Raw genomic sequence first — 16,060 nt, 5'->3', positions numbered from 1 at the left:
ACACTGTGAAGCAGACTGAACCCTCGCGGGAGTTTGTTTTAGATGCGGCCTAAATTAAAGAATGTGTACAGACGTCAGCTGGGATTGTTGTTATTTTTCTACAAGTCTCTCCTCCAACTATACAGGTATATATGTTTTTCTCGGTAAACAGTTAGGATGCGGGCGCCTCCGCCAACACACGCCTCTGTGTACAGACACACAAACTTACTAATTCATCAACTCATGCCCGCCTCCTCTCTCTCACTAAGCCAAAGTAGAGGTGGGCAAAGCAGCTATTGTGTCCCTGGAAGAATTAACTATTGATTTTCTCCTTAGCATTATCAGTGCAGCTCTGACAACAAACCGGCTACGCAGGGGTGTGCACGCACATGAAAAAGACCTAGTTTTTGTTCTGCAGAGGATGTGCTGTTTTTGGTAGAAACAGATCCAAAGGGAAAAGGCCCAAATCAAATATTAACATGTGACAGTAGCATACACAAAAACAATGTTATGGTACATCAGAAAACTGTTTAAAATTGTGAAACGGATCCAAACCACAGAGATGTGATAGTAACTTAGTCTTAGGCATGGAAATATGATACTTTTGTCTTTTGTACCTTGACTCCCCAATCTCAAATATTGACAGGAAGGATGCCGCATCTTTCCAACTTAACACCTTTTTAAATTTAGAACTCAAATTAGTACTTTAATCCACTCACACACACACCTGTTAACACTTCAGTGACCTGTGTCTTTGGCACAATGTCATTGATCACGTTTCTTCATTCTGTGTTACTAAGGTTCTTGGGGGGTGACCCGAGTCCTGTTTATATCAGTCAATCTGTACAGTAAAGAGACGGACTTGGGTGCAATATTGGTTTGTAAACACACAATTGTCCTGAGGTCATACAATTGGGAAGGCTGTCTTTCATCGAGCAACAATCCTCAACAGTTGCGACTGCTGTTACACATGATATCACGCGGGAGATTAATATGTCTATGGTCTTATTTGTGACTATTTTTTCACAACAATCATTTTATCAGTGTTAAGACTGTATACAGCAGGACAGTTAGCAGGGCAATGCCAACAAATAAATTGTGGAAGCTAATGCCATGTCTCTTGATGGCATCCCCAAGGGGAAGCATATAAAGATTCAAAAAGTACTGGGCCTAAAATTGAGCCTTGCGGAACCCCACATTTTATTATATGGGTTCTGGTGGAACATCTATCCATTCTCACGAAGAATTATCGGTCTGTGAGATAGAAATAAAACCCAGTTAAAAACAGTACCGGAGATGCCCACCAGGTTTCTAAGTCCATCCGTCCCTTTTCCAAACCGCTACCGGTAATAAAATATGGTTATCTACTGTAGTGATTGTTGTTCCAGTTAAAGGTAAAACCGCCTTGTAGCTGACACAAATAGGAGAAAACAGACAATAAAAGGTTGATAAAAAATTAGTAACCTAAAAATGATCCCCCATATTAACTCTTTGACTGCCAGACGTTTTCAGAAAAGGGATGCCGTGGGTGCCAGCCGATTTAAGCATTTTTGACTGATCTTTCAAGGTCCACAGAAAATTATGTGTTTGGACTATGGAAACACACATACTACCAAATGAAAGATTGGACTCTCATCTTTCATCAGAAAAAAAAGTTTGTTTCTACCTTATTCCGTTCTTCAGTAATCAACAATAGAAAATGGTTAGTTTCACCTCTGTTTTGAAAAAAGTCTTTTAACGTCTTTGGCACTCCTCCATAGGATTTTACTAAACGTTATTTAACGTTTTTGGCAGTCAAAGAGTTAAGCTTGAGGCTCACTAATGGCCATGTGAAGTTGTTCCGAACGATTTTCTCTTTTATATATGTATCTAAGATGGATTTTGTTTGGACCCAACCCAAACCGCCTCACGAATACAAGCTAATGGTGTTTTTGCTAGCATTTGAAACATCTAGTATGCCTAAGCTCACTAACCCTGGCAGCCCATTCCGCCGCAAAAACCCTTCCAACAGGCCAATAATGCACCAAAAAAGAAAAATACCAGATCTCTTGAACCCGTTCAGCTGAAGGGATAATTGGGTGATTCCTATAATTAAAAATAAATATGGTGGACAAGGCTGAGCATTCTCCACCGCAAATTAAAGACCATTTACCATTGGCTTTTCATTTGTGCTCATTTTCACAGATGTTTTTCGATTGTTCTTGCATTTGCCAAGTATTTCAGCGCTTTGATTGTGTTAACACGTACATTTCTTGAATACATTTCAAATTGTATGCTTTGGTGGGTCCCTCCGCTTCACTCTTATTTTTAGGAAACATCAATTACTTGCAGTAAGTTTGGCTTTCCGAGTTGAGAAAGTTTGACAGATTTCCCAATGGGGCATTCTATCAAACCCATCCAACTAAGCGTGGCAGCTTTCACATTAACAAAGTAGGCCGTGATCAAAATGTTTCAGAAACGTAACTTTGAGATGGATTCATATCATGAAAATATTGATTTCTCTAATGGCCTGGAGAGAAGAAAGAAAAAAAAAACACTGGATTCACATCACATCAAGTGATGCCTCTAGGAAGCTAACAAGTCATTTAGCACACCTTGGTTGAATTTACATGAACATAAACTGATAAACAAATCTGTAATTGCTTTGAGGATAACTTCTAAAAATTGGTATTAGCATTGCTAATGATACTAAGAGGAACCCACATTCAATTACACCAGCACGAATGATCAAGGGGTGTTTTTGAATGTTGCTTACCAATTTTACAAAATGACAGTATATTTCTGTCTCTGTAGTATATATATATTTAACTCTAACATTTTATGCAATTTTAGATCTAGGGGGGGAAACATCACATCATTGTTTTATGGATTGTTAATTGGATGGAGCTACCATCTCATTTATTGCATTTTTTTTCAGACTTAACATTTTGAGGGGGAATTTATTTATTTATTTATTTTTTGAGAAAAATGGTGAATCACTCAGCCTTACCTTGAATAGTTGTCTTAATGGACACAGCTTTTATATCTACTGCAATACGTGATGTTCAGGATACTAGCATGAAGCCACCTAGCATCATGACATATGGACGAGAACTTCCGAGCCAACCAAGACATCCCTGAAGGCTCATTCATCCGATTTAATAAGGGCGAATGCTGTTTTTTCTGTTGAAATAAATGATGTTAGTAATGTTAACATGCAGCCAGTTAGTGTTGTGACATAACAGTAAAACCTAATCAAAACAGACAAATCTCTCAAACATACAAGTCCAAGACAACAAAATTCAATTTTTTATCCCAGTTGTTGACCCAGCTCTAGCGGTCAGTCATACTCTTGAAAGGTATTGATGGCATTTGTCAGTGTCACCATTGTGCATAATTTTCCACCACTGTCTAAAAATCACAGCCTCGAGGGTTTCGTGAGGTGATTTGATCTTTACCCACCAAATTACAACCAACACACATGTTCACTCAGCTACACCGATATTATACAAAGAAAAATAATTTGATTTAGTTTGAGATCATGAGACGGGTCTGCCCATTTTATTTGACTAATGCCAGAAACAGCATCCCTGAGCATGTCAGCTTGTGTGAACAACTCTCTACGGACCTCAGTAGCAGCCAGAATGACAATGTTGAGCAGACACCGTAATTATGAGCACTGAATCTCATGAAAACTGGAGCAACAATCATAAAACAATGATCAACAGGCTGCTCGTCCTGCTTTTTTTTTTCAGAGAGAATCCAGACCAGAAGAATACTTTGAAACGGCACCACGTAACAATTATTTTCACGGCAGATGAGTCATTGATCAGGTGAGTCATCGCCATAAGTCTTCAAGATTTTTCTGCAGTATTTTCGGTCCAATTCTAGATTTAATCAACAGGGTGTAAAGTTGACTATCAGCCCTAGAAATATCTGATTTAAGGCTATGTAGAGACAATCACGACTTTAGCAGTGAAATTAAGTTGAAAGAGATCAGATACAATAGATTAGATGTCATTAGATCAATTAGATAGCCAGCCAGACAGCTACAAAAATAGGAACCCTTTCAAGAAAGGAGTATTCCAAAAGACAAGGGAAAAAGTAAAATGTGAAATGTGAAAAAAATAAAGCCGAATGGGACATAAGAGAAAACAAATAAATGACATATATTAATTTAAGACAGTGTAATGCAAGGTTCTTCTATACAGTATTGCAAAAAATGATGAGTACTATATTTCTTTCACAATTACTTACCGTCAATGTTTTTACATCGTCCTGTAACAGCTGTATTATATGTGGGTTTAAACAGTTCTGATGGGAGGAAACTATCAAATTCATGTGTTCCTAAATAAATAAAAAACTGTAACTAACTGTATGCTAGCCTGAAGAAATGTTTGCTAACTGATGACTAACTAGCTGTTATCACAGACTAAACTATGTTTTAACATCACCGAGAGACTATTAAAAAACAAAAAACAAAAATACAAGTTATCTTAATGACAGCACATGGCATTAAGCATGTAAATAACGAAAAGCGCGGTGCCTGAGATGCTTGTGTTTTCTGCGAAGGTTGCTACCATTTTGGCTAATTAGCTCATTAGGCCAAATGGGCCAGTTGGGCGTCGTGACGTAATAATCAATGGACGCTTGCGTGGCGACAGACAGGCAGGCAGACAGGCAGACAGACAGAGTAACTGACAGACGCTTACCTCTTTGCTGCGCGTGGCCACATTGCCATAGCAACGCGGTGAGGAGCACCAGCCCGAGCCGCGTCATGTTTTGTCCCGTGTGAGGTTTTTTGGAGGAGCCGGCACGCCACTGTGTGAAGGAGTTGAAGCAAACTTTGCACTCCTCCTCCTCTTCTTCCTCTCTCTCCTCCTTCCCGTCTTGGTCTAAAGGGAAACGGAGGGGAACATGTGGAAATGTTGTCCTGTGAAGAAACCAGAAGTTTGGATCCAACTTGAAAACTGTTTTATGGCTCCTCCTGCTGCCCTGGACCACTCACCACACGCACACGCTGTCTGAAGTGGTAAGCACTAGTTCTCACTCCATTGCAGCCATTGCATACACTTTAAATAGACACTGTGTGTGTTTACTTAGCACTTTACTTAGCTTAGCTCATAATGTGAAATTACGTAATTGACAATTCCGAACATCCGGGCATTTCTGGTATGGAATGTAAACAAACGGCGTATTGCATTGCTTTTGCCTGTGACTAGCATACAAACCAATTTTGTTAAAGTAGTCTAACGACATTTTATCTAATTTTGAAATCAAAATAATCCTCACAGATCAAATTACAACAATCCAAAATCCAATGCTTTTCACTGAACCAAGAGCTTCAGTACATCGAGTTGACCGCCATTTTGACTTCATGTGACGTCATCTCGGAATTGTCAATACTGTAGTCGGTAGCACGAAAGGAACATATGACATTGTTGATAAGAAATAAATGGTGCAATGTAAAATGTAAAAAAAAATAAAATAAAAAAAAGCACAACATGAACATACGGACAGTTCAGTATTTGTGAAAGTCATTAAAATTGTTTCAAATCAAATGTCAGGTTTGATGACCCATGATGACGACTTGAAAAGAACCCATGAAGAGTAGGACGCATCTGAAATAACAACGGAAGAAACCTGCCTGGTTCCAGGTGAGTTTAAACCAGAACGACAACAAACTGTCACAAAAATACTGTGCAAGTAGTGCTGGTGTGCAAAAAAAGCAGCTTTGAAAATTAAATCAACAAACTTGATTAATAAAATTCTCAATGATGAAAAATTGATGAACAGATTTATCACGCCTGGACCAGCAACATCTCCTCCTCGCAGTATACAAATTCAAAACGCAAATGACTTCTGTTTCAGTGCCGAGCAGTGTGCTGCATTGCAAAGGCATTTGGCGTGCACCGCATTTCATCTGCTCCAATTGTGTTTAAATATGACTGAACAATGCGGTGCCGTGTATGCGGGCCGTACTTATAATCAAATAAAGCGCTGGCTGGATTGCATCCTTGTGCCGGCGTAATGCAAATAGCTTATTATGATGAGAATTCTGAGGCGTGCTCAATTGCTGCACTCATGTTGAAGTGTTCTTCCGCTGAATGACTGTAGTGTGATGGAACTGTGTCCCTGGCTCTAAGGATGACATTAGGGGGGGGGGTCGCGGTAGAGCCTGCTCACACACACATACGGATACACACACTCAGAAACAAACACGCACAAGAAACCAAGGCTGATAGCATATGTACGATGCTCCATAAATGAATAGATGTGAGGACGAGGCGTCTTGATTTTATTCACTGATTTTTTTTTAAACACATTTTCAGCTTCTACATCATTACAAGAGTAGTACTTTACATTATTAGAGTTAAAGAGATTTAAATGCAAAATAAGGAAATAAATATATAATATAAATATGTACGCAATTTGTCTTCACAGTCATTAATTTAAACAACTGTTATTGGACTTTTTATGCATTCAAAGTGTACTGCGGGCTGATTATTCATTAGCTCTGGGTCAAGGTTCACGATGAATAGTGGGTTAAGTAAATGTAAAATGTAATAAAATATCCCACCCTATTAAAGTGCTGTAATTGAGGATTTAGTGGGTGCTGGAACTCCCATAAATGGAGCACATTAAAAGTATGACTATTTGTTGAAGGGCTGACGGATGACCTAAAATGTAAAAAAAGAACAACACTTTTATCTGCCATTAAACAGAAAATATGAATTTCCTGGTGCTGCTTTATTGGTGCCAATATAACTCACTGTGCCAGCTTCATAAAGTTTTTATTGAGGGGCAAAATCACTGCCCAAAAAAAAAAAAATAAAAGCATAATCTTTCGCAAGCTCTTAAGGCAGCCATCTTGGGAATAGGATGAAACTCAGTTTGAATTCCAACTGCTTGTTAATGACTTAACACAACAGTTTGTCCGGTGCAGATAAGCCATACAGACCTGTGGTAATTAAATAATCTCACGTTGCTTGCAGGACGTTTCACTGGAGTGTTGTTTAATGCAGAATAGACTGAATCCACTCTCTATATATTCAAACAAACAAAAAAATCACACAGAAAAGTTCCATATCAGGGAATAGTTTACAGATCTTTATTTTATAATAATAATAATAATTATTATTATTATTATTATTATTATCCTCAAAAAATCATATTTTTTAAACCCTAAACATGTCCCAAAATTCATCAAGCGGCTTTTTTTTTCATTTCGTCACATGCTGTTGCCGTGGCGATGTTCTGTTTACAATAACTCATGAAACTTTGCACATCCATCAGACTTGGCATTCAAATCCGATTTTTTTTATTTTTTTTTATATTCCTTGCACAATTTTCAATAAATGGCTTAATAGTGCCCCCTACAATTGTTTTACGAAGCAATCCCCTATTTTTAAAACCCTAAAAATGCACCAAAATTAATAAATTTTCATTTCATCGCACGCTGTTGCCGTGGTGATGCGCAGTTTACAAAAACTCATGAATCTTTGCACATGCATCAGACCTGGCATTCAAATCAGATTATTTTTTTTATATATACCTGTATGTCTTGCACAATAAAAAATAAATAAAAAAGCATCAATAGCGCCCCCTACAAATTTTTAACGAATCATTCCCTGTCCCCTATTTACAAAAATTGGGAGGCATATGTAACAGGCCAAGACCTATAAAAATAAAATAAAATAATATTTCGTAGACATAGGCTAAACCTTACAGAAAGTCCACAATGTTGACTTAATCTTGGAATTGGGAGCCATTTTGGGCCTTTTAGAGGTCATTTTTAACTCTTTGACTGCCAAAAACGTTAAATAACGTTTAGTAAAATCCTATGGAGGAGTGCCAAAGACGTTTAAAGACGTTTGTTTCAAAACAGAGGCGAAACTAGCCATTTTCTATTGTTGATTACTCAAAAACGGAATAAGGTAGAAACAACTTTTTTTTTCTGATGAAAGATGAGAGTCCAATCTTTCGTTTGGTAGTATGTGTGTTTCCATAGTCCAAACACATAATTTTCTGTGGACCTTGAAAGATCAGTCAAAAGATCAGTCAAAATGCTTAAATCGGCTGGCACCCACGGCATCCCTTTTCTGAAAACGTCTGGCAGTCAAAGAGTTAACAAACACCTCGTAAAGAATTTATGTGATCGAAGAGGTTTAAGAGGAAAAGTTATTGAAAGCTTTTTCATTTTGTGGCGCGCTGTTGCTGTGGCGATGTGCTGTTTGCAAAGATAAATGATGTTGTTTTTGAGGGTCTTACTGTGAAATGCTGTTATTTTGGTGATGAGCGAAGTTGTGCTTTTGCCAGACCTTTTGGAATTATAGCCAGAAAGTTCAAACTTCGTTTCATCTGAGCCGAACAAAATCGACTTCAGTTTTTGTCACTTCAGTGTTTACCATTGACCGGTTTGAGGATATAACCCGGGGAAAAAAAGTGCCTCCAGTTAATTAAAAGTGAAACCGGTCTATTCCTGCTTGTGCCTACTAATTCCCATATGGTGCGGAAATCACTTGTTTTGTGCATGAAGCGCATATGCTCAAATGATTGCTTATGTGCTGATAGGGCAGCAATTGAAATCATCCTCCAGGGAAGTCCACAATGTTTAACAGAGCATATTTTGAGAAAGAACGTAAAGCATTGGAAAGGCGTGATCAACATTCCGCGGATGAATGGCTCTTAAAAGGCCGTACTGGCTGCAGTTGAAAAGACCGTCTCGGATCGGCGCGGGATTTTCGTTCCCCGGTCCCTGAGGCTGGCTGTGATTGGGATCGGCTTCAGGTTGAGCACAGAGTAGCCAATTAGGAATTAACTGGCAGGACCACAGAGAGAAAGTAGAAGTGACAGAGGGAGGGCGACTGGTGGTTGGCGCTGGCGATGGCGATGGCGGTGGCGGGGGGTCATCGCGTACTCGAGCGTCGCATTCCTCCCGAGCCGCTTTCATCCCAAGCACTTCCGTTTTTCCCACATCAAAGTGCTACGTGAGCGTGCGCATGTCGGCCTTGTGATGTGCTTCCACGGCTCTCACAGCGAGGCTGCGCATCACCATGTTCCAACATCCAAAACGCAGACGCGCCATCAAAGCGACTCGGCGTCTCCTCTGATCCTCTCCCTCTTCCTCCTTCGGCCTCCCGCAGCCAAAAAGGTCGGGCCTGTGCTTCTCCCGCCTTCTCTCCTTTTCGGCTCCGAACTCGCACCTCCGTTCGCCGTGGCAGCTCACTTGGCGACGTGCCACGGCGCTCCTTCTTCTTCCTCGAGCTCTCTGGGCCCCGCGCCAAACATATCTTCATCGACTCGTCCTCTAAACAAATCCAGTCAGTCTTCATTCATCTCCTTTGACTTAATGGTTCCTCTCCTTTCCACCTGGAATTTTTAGTTTCCCCAGTAAGCGTCATCTGAACATTTATAGCGAAATGTGCGTTTCTAACTAATCACACTGCTATGGTTGTCACTAAGCAGCATTGTAGCTCCTTGTTTCTCAGCACTATCTTTTCCTCTGCTTCAGGGCATTGTTGTGTTGGCTTTTCCCAATGCTTTGGCTCTGTCGGGTTACACAGAAATGGTTTTGCTGAATTTTTCAGTCTGGTGTTGTAACCACACAGGAAGGAGAGAAGCAAGGGTACAGTAGGTTGCGTCCTCTGATATGTTCTATTCTGGATTCATTTGCTATATTCCTACAACTTCACGGAGGACTCTTAACTCATTCACTGCCAAAAACGTTAAATAACGTTTAGTAAAATCCTATGGAGGAGTGCCAAAGACGTTAAAAGACGTTTTTTTTTCAAAACAGAGGTGAAACTAACCATTTTCTATTGTTGATTACTGAAAAACGGAATAAGGTAGAAACAAACTTTTTTTTCTGATGAAAGATGAGAGTCCAATCTTTCATTTGGTAGTATGTGTGTTTCCATAGTCCAAACACATAATTTTCTGTGGACCTTGAAAGATCAGTCAAAAATGCTTAAATCGGCTGGCACCCACGGCATCCCTTTTCTGAAAACGTCTGGCAGTCAAAGAGTTAATTTCTCTGGACTGCTACCACCACTTGTATTTGTATGTAATTTATTTATTTATTTTTTTGGTCAAAAAGTATACTTGTCAATGGCAGAGAACGTTAAAATGGCCGCACACAGAGAGTGAAATCTAAGTGAACCCCCCCCCCAAAAAAAAAAACTAAAAATAAATAAATTGCATACAAGTATACTTGTCAATTACATTTTTTTCAACGGGGCTAGATGAGGGAGAATCTGATCTGATTGAACCTTGAAAGTTGACTTGTCCTGTCACGTCCAAGAGTCATTCCCGAAAGATGTGTAGAAATGTTACTAGTCTAAATAGGCTATTCTCGCTAATATTGCGTTCGTGGAAATATGAGTTGTGAAGCAAAATCCAGCCGTTTTTTAATACATCTCAGGGGGGCGGCCATTTTGCCACTTGCTGTTGACCAATCACAGCTCACCTGTTTTTTTTTTTTTTTAAAGCTGAGCTGTGATTGGTTGTTACCTGAGACCTGAGCAACATTTTCGGTCGATAGCAAGTGGCAAAATGGCCGCTCCCTGAGATGGATAAAAACGGCAGAATTTTGCTTCATAACTCATATTCCAAAAATGTAATATTAATCAGAATGTCATGTTTAGTCTAGTTCGGTCACGTATAACATATTATTGTCAAGAAATGTTTAAGGTTGATTAAAGCAGATTAAATAAGATAACATTGTAGTAAGTCTATAAATTAAAATGTGACCATTTTGGACTAGCATCAGACGAACCCAGATTCTTATACTGTCGAGCCAGTTTGATTTGCGCAATAATATTGAATCCATTGTTCATGTCTTCTCTGATCGTTAGGGTTTCGTCCCCGCCCGTTGTCGTCAACCAATCAGCTCCCTCCAGCGACTTGTCCAGGTGAGCCTCCTGCCTTGTCAGTTTGCTTGTATTGAGTTCGCATGTTTTGAAAAAAAACTGAAAATTCATCAATAACAGAAAGTAAAAGCACAGCACATGTTTTGATATGCTTATGGATTCATCCGTCAGCACTGTGAATTTTTCATTAAGCACACTGTCGGAATGTTCCAACCTCATTTTGAGAGGAAGATGTATAAGCGCGTGTATTTGTGGTCTTTTCAAGGTGCGGGAACCGTTATTTGCTGTCCATATGATAATGCACCCCATTATGTTGCATGCAAACAAACATGCTTGTTCAGTTCTCAAATGTTGTGTTTTATATTTGGCCTACCAATTTTAATTGCTGTATACATTAATTAAAAGATGATGATTGCCCTTACCAATATTGTAACTTATTTTTTACCCTTTGAAAGCTATTGCATGGATTAATTTTGTTTTTGTCGTCAATTAATTAAGGTAATGCAAATTTTTCATGAAGCCATATTCATTTATTTTAATTCTATTTCTGCTCAGGTTCGTCTAGAAAATTATATTGTGAGTACTGCGTATTTGAAAGAGGCATGTGCGTGCGTGTGTGTGTTTGGTGAGTGAGTGTCATGACTTGGCTCTGCTTCAACATCTTTTTTTTTTTCCTCCTCTGTGCGTGTAACCCACTGTGGGAGTGAAATGAACCAAGAAACAACTAGAAAGAGAAAGAAAAGAATCAATGATTTCCACTCTGGTTAAGAAATATGATGAGAGGCACAGAATGAGAGCAAAGAATGAAATTAAAGCCTGTCAAGTGAACAAATTATTTAAAACGTGTTTTTACTTTATATGGATGAGGTCAAACTACTTGACACTTTGGGGCAAATTATTTTAAAGCGAATAAAAAAATTGGACAAGTTTCTTTCGAGAGATTATTAAAACATAGTATATTAGAGAGAGAAACGGAGAGAGAAGTGGGGTTTCCATCCACCCATTTTTATTTGAATTTTCGAGAAATGCAAAAATCAGACTGAATGGAAACGCTAGAAATTCGAAAAAGAAAAGAAAAAAAACAAGATTTAAAAAAAAAAAAAAAAAAAAGGAGAGCAATGATGATGTCAAATCGAATGAACAATACTGAGCTCTCCTGGAAAAAAAAATCGAAAATGAAAAGAAAAAAAAAAAGGAGAGCAATGATGATGTCAAATCGAATGAACAATACTGAGCTCTCCTGAAAAAATAAAAATAAAAATTCGAAAAAGAGCCCAAAATTCGCAGCACAAAAAATTTACGCTTGGAGCGGGTGGATTTTGAAACGTATCGAAAAAAAGGAAATGCGAATTTTGGCTATGGAAACAAGACCGGATACACGTCACACATTTTGACCGGATATTACGTCACAAAGTAAGATGTTTGGGGGGCACGACAAAACAAAAACATTTTTGGAATGAATTAAAGAAGCGAATCTTAATGCAATTTTAGATTAACTCTTTGACTGCCAGACGTTTTCAGAAAAGGGATGCCGTGGGTGCCAGCCGATTTAAGCATTTTGACTGATCTTTCAAGGTCCACAGAAAATGATGTGTTTGGACTATGGAAACACACATACTACCAAATGATAGATGAAGATTGGACTCTCATCTTTCATCAGAAAAAAAAGTTTGTTTCTACCTTATTCCGTTTTTCAGTAATCAACAATAGAAAATGGTTAGTTTCACCTCTGTTTTGGAAAAAAACGTCTTTTAACGTCTTTGGCACCCCTCCATAGGATTTTACTGAACGTTATTTAACGTTTTTGGCAGTCAAAGAGTTAAAAACAGCAAATAAACGCTACAAAAGCAAACTCATACGACGTCATCGCACGGCGCAGTCACTTCCTGTTCTTCTTCTTCTTCTTCTTTTAAATTACTGGCGGATCACATCTCTATGGTGTATAGCGCCACCTACAGCGGCGGAATCCCCTCTCAATATTCCCAAAAGAAGAACCGTATATGATTCTAATATTCTTGTTTTGCTTCTTCGGTATGATGAAATGTTCAATGTCAAAGCTAGCAAAATGCATTTGTACATCCATTCATCTATTTCCTATCGCGATTGTCCTCTCCATAGTCACCACCGGAGCCTATCCCAAAATCCCAAACAAGTTGTTTTCAAATAACATACAGAGGTAGCCATGCGACCTTCAACACCACAACTAACATTTACCGCAGTGCTAAACAAGTATAGAAATACGCACAAGATCAGCATCGACACAATAATGTCACATTCATTTGGGTTCGGCCTTGTTTTTGTTTTTTTCCCCTACGTCAAACTTGGATCAACCAATTTTGCTCTCCTGTAGCAAAAAATGTGAATGAAAAGACCTTCTCTTTTGTGCTCAGATGCTTTCTTTAATAGAATAAAAATCCATTTCTACCAGGCTTTGCAATGGAAACAATAAAAAGCCTTGTGGCGGTAATCAAATTCTTTGGCTTTCTAAAGAAGTGTCAGGTGAGCATTGCAGTGACTTTTTTTTTTTTTTTAAAGTGCATGAGTAATTAGAAAGATACAAAAACGGGGTGTCAAACATTTATTGAATGCGGCAGTCCGGATGCAAATTCAGCTCACGCGGTGGTACTATCTGGCTTCATCTGCTTATTTATCATAAACGGCTTCATTTATCACAAGTCTTTGACTACTATGTCCCAGGGGTTTATGACATTGCGGGTTTTATTGCACCATCCCACACAGCGAGAGCACATGAATATGAAACACGAAAAGAACTAGAAAAGCTGAACCGAGTGACCGTTAAAGCAACACATTGTGGAGCTGCTACTGTGAGTGGTACTATTCATTCCAAATTTTAAAATGACATAAAATAGCATGATCATGAACTGGTGCACTTTGTCATATCTTCACGTTGCACAACTAAAACAAATGCATACAATAAATACATCAACTTTTTAAAAAAAAAAATTTTTTTTTTACTATTGCTAAAATAAAACAATGCATCATGCCAATAATGTTTTTGCTGTTGGATGCCATTTGTTACTGTAATATTTAAGTACAGATTTTTATAGTTTTGAATTGGATGGAAACATTTTGTTCTTTTATCTAGCAGTTTAAGTGCTAGACTTAAGTGCAATTTCTGCAGAAATTGCGCGGGAATGCTGAAAGCTGAATGCTAATCGCTAAGTTGAAGGCTTATGAAAGAAATTGACCGATTAAATATTTCAAAGGTGGGATTCAAACCCACAAAGTTGTCCAAGCGGGGTTTGAATCCAGGTCTTCCGGTGTGGAAGGGAATTGCTTGTTTAAAATCATGGCTTATGGGCGTATTTATATTGACAAGTGTCATCGGATGCTGAAAGCTATCGATGCTGAATGGGGACACGTGCTTTTAATCATTTCAGTGAAATGATAATGCATTTCCTGATATGATATAAAAAAAAAAACAGCCTAATATTATTGGATGGGTTATTGCTACAATTTAGAAATACAGTAACGTACCAAACAAAAACTTTTTTTGTGTGTCTAAATAATTATAATCATCACAGTACTTAACTCATTCACTGCCATTGACGGTTATAGACGTCAAATATTCGTTTGAACTATTTCTGTCATGTTTATTTTCAGTCTTGTTTACTCCCTGTCATGTTTAGCTTCTGTTTTCCCCTTGTCTTGTCATTTCCTGTTTTATTGTGAAAAGTCTGACTCCTCTCGTTTCAGGTCACTTGCCCTTCCTCGTGTGGTGTATGTGTCAATCCTGACTCCTGATTGTTTCCACCTGTGTCCCCATTACCCTCATGTGTCATCCAATCAGTGCCCTCAGCCAGGTGTGTCTTGTTATGTCATTAGTGTTGGTGCATTTAGTCGGTTGTCTCCCCCCTGTCTGGGTCGGTTCATTGTTGCCACTGTCGTAAGTCATTCGCCACATCACGCTGACCTTTTTGCCTTATCAGGATCCATGTCATGCTGTTGGTTTTGCCATGTTTAGCTTCATGTTTTGTTAGTTCCGTTTATTTTGCACTTTGAAGTTAGCTTTTTGATTAGAAATTAAAACCTCTTTTTTGGACTGCACCTCTGCCTTCCCGCCTCTGGGTCCTAAAGCCCCCACCTTACTGACAATTTCTATTAGTTTAACATTTTTTTCCCACTTTTGTTAACAAGAGTATGAAAACCTAGGAAAAAAATATTTTACATTTAGAACCGATATAAAATTTGTGATTAATCGTGAGTTAACTCGTAAAGTCATGCAATTAATTACGATTTTAATTGCCCGACGCTCCTAATTTTTAATTGTAATTAATCGCATGACTTCAATAGTTGACTCACGATTAATCATAAATTTGATATCTCTTCTAAATGTGCAATTAAAAAAAGTTTTCTAGGTTTTTCATACTCTTGTTAACAAAAGTGGAAAAAAATGTTAAACTAATAGAAATAGTTCAAATGAATTTTTGCCGTCAATGGCAGTGAGTGAGTTAAAAGGAAACCGATTCATTCAGAAGCTGTATAAAAAAAAAAAAAATCAATGTTCCCGTCTGCGCTGTTAGTTCTGTGACCTCTTGTGTTTATTGATGTATCATATCTTGTTACCAACGCTGCAGTTGTTCCTGCTAAATTGTACTGTAATTATCTATGATAATGTACATGCTGGGTTCTGCTTGGTAGATTTACCACATTAAAACTACTTAACTGTCGTCTCCAAGTGACATGCACTGGAGCTAAAATATAGAAGCCCTTCAGTGAAATGGTTTTATCCATACATTTTTTGGTTTAATTTATGTGACCTAACTAGTCGTAGAAAATATTTTGTGTTTTTGCGCAGGAGCAAATATTGGCCCGGGGAACTGGATTATTAACCACTCATCCAAAATTAGCCCCTAAGCGGTGCTGAATTGTGAAAAATTAGTTGAAACATTCAAAAAAGTAAAGCCCCAGTCACATTGAGTCACCTTTAGTCAATTTTCAAAGCTGAAAGGAGCCTCATTAGTAATGTCCCCGTTTATCAGCACAGGGCTTTTACAGCCACAGGCATGGGACGCTTTCCAACACCAATTCAGCTGACGGAGGTAGAAAATAAAAAAATAAAATAAAAAAAAGCTGCGGCTTGCAAAGGAAAGAAACGGAGCAAAAAGGAGAACGTTGGAATGATGAGAGGAAGGCGAGGAAAAGCAACAGTTGAAAAGGTGAAGAGGGAGACAAAGATAGTAGAGGGAGACGTAGCGTGCTAAGTGAAT

At 38.5% G+C, this 16,060-nt stretch overlaps 1 protein-coding gene and 1 long non-coding RNA gene across 13 annotated transcripts in view; one reads left to right on the top strand and one right to left on the bottom strand.

Annotated features, from left to right (window-relative positions):
- The window catches only part of lama2 (laminin, alpha 2), a 184,668-nt gene that overhangs the window by 132,760 nt on the left and 35,848 nt on the right, over positions 1-16,060 (bottom strand). For 7 of the 11 annotated variants that reach the window (XM_077553007.1, XM_077553012.1, XM_077553004.1 and 4 more), the window contains 2 exons: positions 6,920-7,002; positions 4,671-4,853 (listed from right to left, as the gene is read on the bottom strand). In XM_077553007.1, the coding sequence (XP_077409133.1) occupies positions 4,671-4,737 (67 nt within the window). In that variant the 5' untranslated portion in view covers positions 4,738-4,853; positions 6,920-7,002. Of the gene's footprint in view, positions 1-2,968; positions 3,142-4,215; positions 4,519-4,670; positions 4,854-6,919; positions 7,003-16,060 lie in introns of those variants that run through there. The other 4 variants (XM_077553014.1, XM_077553013.1, XM_077553005.1 and 1 more) reach the window with 4 other exon arrangements.
- LOC144039571 (uncharacterized) lies at positions 4,662-14,709 on the top strand. Of its 2 annotated transcripts, none has more exons than XR_013289485.1 (4): positions 4,662-4,990; positions 5,526-5,615; positions 10,815-10,871; positions 14,547-14,709. It is a non-coding gene; the product is annotated as an uncharacterized LOC144039571 (long non-coding RNA). The 2 variants fall into 2 exon arrangements; XR_013289484.1 differs by lacking the exon at positions 14,547-14,709 and adding an exon at positions 11,095-11,211.

Source organism: Vanacampus margaritifer, chromosome 19, assembly GCF_051991255.1.
Source record: "Vanacampus margaritifer isolate UIUO_Vmar chromosome 19, RoL_Vmar_1.0, whole genome shotgun sequence".
Taxonomy (NCBI): Eukaryota; Metazoa; Chordata; class Actinopteri; order Syngnathiformes; family Syngnathidae; genus Vanacampus; species Vanacampus margaritifer.
This window is presented reverse-complemented; position numbering and strand designations above follow the sequence as displayed.